Source organism: Microtus ochrogaster, linkage group LG4 (genome assembly GCF_000317375.1).
Source record: "Microtus ochrogaster isolate Prairie Vole_2 linkage group LG4, MicOch1.0, whole genome shotgun sequence".
Classification (NCBI taxonomy): Eukaryota; Metazoa; Chordata; class Mammalia; order Rodentia; family Cricetidae; genus Microtus; species Microtus ochrogaster.
In genome coordinates this window covers 19,456,413-19,463,018 of record NC_022030.1, presented here as the reverse complement: position 1 = coordinate 19,463,018, position 6,606 = coordinate 19,456,413, and the positions used below count along the sequence as shown (strand labels likewise).

Sequence of the window (6,606 nt, the reverse complement as noted above, 5' to 3'; positions counted from 1 at the left end):
TACGTACAAGAACACACACGGAGCACCTGCCTTAGTGTCATGGCTGGGGATGCACATGGTCACGCAATGACAGAATGTCTACACCGGCTGTCCCTGCCCACCGTATTCATCAGGACAGCAAGGCCCGGACACAGGACAGGATTTGCTGATCTGTCGTCATTCCTGAGCAGGCACTGGTACTCGGAAGGCAGGAGGCCAGGGTAGTCATTGCTCACACACCAGCCCCATCAGGTCTCTTCCCTCAGGCCCGTGCCGACTGGAGGTCTGGACATGTCAAGTTGAGTATGCAGCAGTGAAGCCATTGAGGGGCTTTATGCCAAAAGAGACCCGCGAGTGCTGGACCACGTCCTGCCTCTGAAGCATGCTGAAGGTCTTAACGAAATGACTTTTAACTTCCTGGACCTCACTTCCCTGCACTCGGAGATGGCTGGATGTGGTGGTGCACGCCGGAATACCAGCATGTGGAGGTTGAGGCAGGGCTTCAGGTTCCATTCCTAACACCCCGTGTGCTAGCTGGCGACCCCCAGCACATTAATCCTCCTCTCAAAGCCAGTACAAGTGGGTGGAGAATCTCGTTCCCCAGCTGCTGAGACAGGACTATAGTGAGTGCACATTAGTCAGCCATATTGTTCTTTCTCAGGCCTACAGTGGCGAAGCCTCTGTCACTTTAGCTTTTATGATTTGTTTTCTTGAGAAAGGAAACATAGTGCATCTCAAATGGTAAGAGCTCCACCCCTGAGCCACGCCCAGCCCTCACTGGGGGATTCTAGGCAGAGGCTCCATCACTGAGCCACACCCCATCCCCTCGCCAGGGATTCTAGGTAAATATTCTACAGATAAACTTTATTTCCAGTTGTCTTTTTTATTTTCTATTCTGAGATAGGGACTCACTAACTAGCTCAAGTTCCCTCTGTGGCCCAGGCAGGCCTTGAACTTGCAATCTTCTTTCCTCAGGTTCTCAAGCAGCTAGAATTACAGGTTTGGGCATCAAACTCAGTCTTTTGATTTCTTTCTATTTGGAAAAGGCAATAGTGAGAAGGGAGTGGAAGGGACAGACACATGTCGGGCTATGGTTTTCTTAAGTTCCACTGGCAGTATCCCCTGGGCATTGGGTAAAACCTGCCTGGAATGAAAGCTCTTTATGAGATGCTGACACTGTTTTACTGTGGTCAACCGCTATGACACATGCTAGGCTTGGGTCACCGAGATTAACAAGTGGGATGTATCTCAAGTCACCACAGGGCAGGGCGAGGTGACGAGTTACATCTGGGCTTCAGACAACTTATGACAGACCTCAAGATGGAAGCCAAGGCAGCAAGATTAATTTGTCATTGATATTAAACCACCTATGACAGTGGTGACACACAGCCACTGCTGAAGGCTACGTACTGACAGCCGAGAACATGGGCTCGGGCAGTAGCAGAGCCTAGGCTGGCAAGTTCAGATTGCTGTTGGCGCCCAGGGCTGTGGCAGGGGTCATCAGGGCAGGACTGTAGGGTAGAAAGGCCAGCCAAAGAAACCCATCCTGGCCCTGAAACCAGAGCCAGTGAAAAAGACTTCAGCCCTGAACCCAGAACCAAAGAGAGCACCCTGACTCTGAAACCAGTGCTAAAGAAACAAACCTTGGCCCTAGAATTAGAGTCGGTGAAAGATATATGACCTGGCCCCAAAACTAGAGGCAAAAAGCTAAAAAAGGTCAGTGAAAGAAACATAGTTTGGATTTGAAACCAGAGCCAACTCTGCCAGTGATCAACTAAGCATAAAACCAACCAATCCCTGAGCAGGTATCTAGCCAATCTGAACTCAATCCGGCCAATTCACACCCTGAAAATCTCTCTAGAAAAACTCCGCCCAAGAAGCCCTATATAAGCCCTGTGTCTGTTCCATTTGCTGCTGTTGTCTTCTACCCTGGTAGAGGCAGTCACTTCCAGTAAGTCTCCTGAATGAGGCTTGGGTGAAGACCTTCTTTTGCTGGAGCTGAGATGGAGCCAGCGGAGTGCGGCTGTAACACTTTCCCTGGGGGATCTTTCCCCTAGCAGAGAGCAGTTTTTATACTCCAGGCACCAGAACCGAACTGCAACAGCTTCGCTGGGAAAGCCCTCTCCTGCCAGAGTAGACCTGTTACATAGGGAAGCCTTTCCCTAAAGCAGGGCTGTAAGCTGCTATGCTTACTGTGACCTGTGTTATTCCCTGGCCCCTGAATGTCAGAACACTAATCTACCCGAGCTGTAACACCCAGTATCCCCTGGCCCCCACTGCCAAAACACTCTTCTACCTGAGCTGTAACACTCAGTATTTCCTGGACCCTGACTGCCAGAACTTTTCCATCCAAACTATAGCACTCAGTATACCTTGGCTCCTGACTCCCTTTCCAGTTGAGCCGCAATGCTTACAAGGACACCTGCCAATAGCAGCTGTCCAGGTGTCGGCCATACTTCACTTGCTAGAGTCAGGTGCACTGACTTTTTTCTTTTCTTTTCTTTTTTTAACATTTACTTATCAATGTGTGTGTGTGTGTGTGTGTGTGTGTGTGTGTGTGTGTGCCATAGTGTGTATTTGGAGGTCAAAGGACAAGCCCAAAGAGTCAGTTCTCCCCTTCTACCATGGGTTCCAGGGGATTGAAGCATGTCATATTGTCAGCGAACACCTTTACTAATTCTCTCAGTTCCTCCCTGCCCTCTGCTTTTTAAGATATGGCCTGACTGTAACTCAGACTGATCTAGAACTCATAGCAATGCTTCTGCCTCAGCTTCCCAAGTACTGGAAGTATACCACAATGCCTTCCAGGGCAATTGATCTAAGCCAAGCAGACTTCCCTGCCTCTGGAAGTCTAGCACCCTCTTGGATCTGGGATGGTGTTGTCAGGTGTGGGCTGTGTGAAATACTGCCACCTTCCAGTGGTGGTCCAGAGTGGGCAGAGGTTGTTCAAGGTCACATGGTGTGATTGTACCAAACCCCACAGTCAAGGGGTGCTCACAGATACTGCTTCCCGACAGGTGGCCCTCCTTGCAACAGTGGCAGAGGGACAGCCACACGTGCTGAGACATGCCCGTTATTTTGGAAAGCCAGGGCTCTATTGAGCCTGCATTTTTAGTTCAGATCCACTGGTCAAAAAACCTTCATAGACGGGAAAGCAGACCCCCAGCATGGTTTGGTCACTGGGCTGGGGTCTGAACAGAGGTCGCCTGGCTTTAGGGCTGACATCCTTAAGCCCAGCACATGCTGTGCTCCGGTCAGAGTGTGTGAGCCAGGCAGCACCAGTGGGACAGGAGAGAAGTGGGTGGCACTTCCTTCAGTGGACCCCGAGTCCCTGGTGGCTGTGGCTAAATCTGCCTTCCACTGGCAGAGAGTAATAAGTTGCAGAAGCCTGGGTGATATTCCTGGTGGCCACGCTGGCTCATCTCACTGCCCCTCTTAGAGAAAGGTAACTCTACAACCTTGAGTGCCACACTGGGCAGAGGGAGTGCTCAGGAAGCTGGACATGCTTGCCTGTCTAAAGTCATCGCCTGACTCCTCATCAGACAAGTTGGGCAACTCGGCCAGCCCTACCACAAACCAAAAAAAAAAAAAAAAAAAAAAAAAAAAGAAGGTGGAGACAAAAAAAAAAAAAAAAAAAAAAAAAAAAAAAAGACATGGTTGATGAAAGCCCCTCGTGTATGCCTCTGCTGTCACTGCCCTGAGCACACTGGCACCTTCTGCACCATCCATCCCCAGCTGATCTGACTGAGCTGGCCACGGAGCTGACCCTGCACAGAGCTCTGTGACCCAGCTGCAGGGCGCTCTGGCTGTCCCAGACTAGTTGGTTTTAGGACTGAACCTCAGGCTCCCTCTCTCTGGGATGAGGCCTGGTTGTTGGCCAGTTTCTCTTGCCCTATTCTGGAGCAAACTCCCGGATGAGCAGAGGTTGGTCTGTTCATGCATCTGTGATTTGGTCTAATCTTTATATAGCCAAGGCTGGCCTGGCATTTGTGACCCTGTTGTCTCTTCAGAGCTGGGAATACATACATGTGCACCTTGTCTGACATGAGACACAAGTTTGGACAGGGAAGGGCAGCAGCAGGGTATCTGCACAGTTGGGGGCAGGGCATAAGGCTTTGGAAGCTCCTTAAGATCATATGGAAGCGCATATTCCATTGTCCTTGGACTTCCTTCCTTCTTGATTTCCTAGGTACTCAAGATGGCAAAACTAGAACGTGGTGGGCCCTCCAGGGCAAAATTCTGGATTTCCCTGGGTCTTCCAGTAGGAACTGTGATCAACTGTGCTGACAATACAGAAGACAAAATTCTGTATATTGGGGGCTGGAGAGATGGCTCAGTGGTTAAAAGCACCAGCTGCTCTTCCAGAGGACCCTGGTTCAATTTCCAGCACCCACATGGCAGCTCACAACCGTCTGTAACTCTAGTTCAAGGGAACCCAACACCCTTAAACAGACACACATGTAGGCAAAAACACTAATGAACATAAAATAAAAATAAACTATAAAAAATTCTGTATATCAGAGCTGGAGAGGTGGCTCAGAGGTTAAGAGCACTGGCTGCTCTTCCAGAGGTCCTGAGTTCAATTCCTAGAAAACACATGGTGGCTCACAACCATCTGTAATAAGATCTGGTGCCCTCTTCTGGCCTGTAGACATACATGCAGGCAGAACGTTGTATACAGTAACAAATAAATCTAAAAAAAAACAAAAACAAAAACAAAAAAACCTGTCTATCTTGCCTGTGAAGGGAATCAAGGGATGACCGACCAGACTTCCTGCTGTTTGTGTGGGTTCCGTGGTGATGGCCAGTTAAGAAAGGCAAACCGGAGCTAAGAAAAACACCCATCAGCAGTAGTAATTCTATGACAAAAGTCAGATCAAAGAAAAGATGGGAGTTCCTTTATTTTGAAAATAATGCAGGGGTCACAGTAAACAACGAAGGTGAAAAGAAAGATTTTGCTTCAGATCCAGTAGCAAAGGAGCATGCAGACTTGTGGCCCAGAACTGCACCCAGTGCAGGCACCTCCCGTGTGTTTGTAAAAGATTCATTAGAAGGCCTCTGCTCAAGACAAACTGACAAACTCTGCATGGGGCCACAACTCCAGAGCAAGTCTGGGAGCCATGGGTCACAGGGTGCCTCCCAGTCTGTAAGCTCCACTGTCTGTGAGCAGGAGGATGTGTGTACTGCTGGGCATCTGAGGCCAAGAGTCAGTGGGTCCAAAGGGCGAGAGAAGAGCTGGGTAAGGGCAAACAGTTTGTTACAGGACGATCCTATTACTCCTTTATTTTATTTATTTCTTGATTGATTGATTTTTTGAGGGAAGATTTTTCTGTGTGACAGCTCTGGCACTTGCTCTGTAGATAGACCAGGCTGGCCTCAAATTCACAGAGATCCTCCCTTCCCGCCCCCAACCAATGCTGGGCTTAAAGGCGTGTGCCACCATGCCTGCATTTATTTTTATGACAGGGTCTCCGGCCCAGGCTGCTCTCTTTACACAGCTGTGGCTGGCCTTGAACTCTTGGTCCTCCTGTTTCAATCTCCTGATGGGATTATAGGCCAAACCACACATGACAATTCTACCTTTTCAGTCTAAACAGACATTGTGTTGCTCTAGTGACAAGATCAGCTGCCCTGTTCCTGGAGCGGGTGATGGGTCGGAGAAAGAACAAACCCAGAGCAGGCTCCTGTGACCAGGTTTATTTGAACCATCAGATTTCCCTCCCCAACTCCCCCCACAAAGAGCTCTCCAACCCCAGCCCCAATTCTAGGGAAGGCTTCCTGGGGACCGCTCTGACTCCTGCTGCCTGTCTCTATGGGGATTTGGGAAGGGCTGCTCATCCCAGGCTGGGGGTGGGATCTCTTGGTCACCCCGAGCAGCACCCCATTTGAGGGAGGGGCTGGCCTCAGACACCTCACGTCTCTGGGAGGGAGCCATGATCCCTCTGCCAGGCCTCTGTCGCTCTCCTCCCCTGCTGGGGGAAGGCTTTGTGCCCTTACTGTCCACAGGACAGGGGTTCCCTGTGTGCTACCCCCTCGGTCTCAGGCCAGCAGGCGGCTGTACTCTGCCAGGGCTGAGGACTTCTTCACCCCGTCCCAGATCCGGGCAGCATAGTGGAACCTGTGGGCGGAGGGCTGCAGTCAGGGGTGGAAACTGAGGCCCAGTAAGTTTCCACATACAAAGGAGCTTCCCAGACCTGGAGCGATGGTGCCACCCTGACTGAGTGGCCCTGCTTCCATGCCCTCTCCTGGGGGCTGAGGGGCTGGGCTTGGATGAAGGCCCAAGGGGGAAAGGTGTCTCCACCCCCCCCCCCAGCATCATAATAGACAAAACATTCAACAGCAGCTGCACAACCCAGGTCTTCCCCTCCCCTCAGGCCCTGGTTTAGCAATGACAGGAACCCGAGCTGTGCCCTAAGTGCTCAGTGAGAAGCACCCTGCCGTGGCCTGTGCTCTCCACTCTTCAGTGACTGCAGCAGCAGAGTGAGAGGCGGCACTAGGCCCTGCTTATATTCAACTCTCTCCTAGACAGGGCAGGCTGGAGGCAGGGCTCCTCTGAGGGTGAAGGAGGGTGGGACAGAGCGCCTGCAGGCAGGGAGCAGGAAAACAAAGAGTCTCTTTTTTTTTTTT

The 6,606-nt window shown here is 50.8% G+C and overlaps 1 protein-coding gene and 1 pseudogene across 1 annotated transcript in view; one reads left to right on the top strand and one right to left on the bottom strand.

The window, feature by feature from the left end:
• The first annotated feature begins 4,177 nt into the window (after positions 1-4,177).
• LOC113457668 lies at positions 4,178-5,306 on the top strand (annotated as a pseudogene).
• Positions 5,307-5,446: 140 nt separating this feature from the next.
• Positions 5,447-6,606, bottom strand: part of Smg9 (SMG9, nonsense mediated mRNA decay factor) — a 23,104-nt gene continuing 21,944 nt past the window's right edge. Inside the window, exon 14 of the mRNA XM_005361104.2 lies at positions 5,447-6,097. Coding sequence (XP_005361161.1) covers positions 6,019-6,097 — 79 coding nt within the window. The 3' untranslated portion in view covers positions 5,447-6,018. The remainder of the gene's footprint in view (positions 6,098-6,606) is intronic.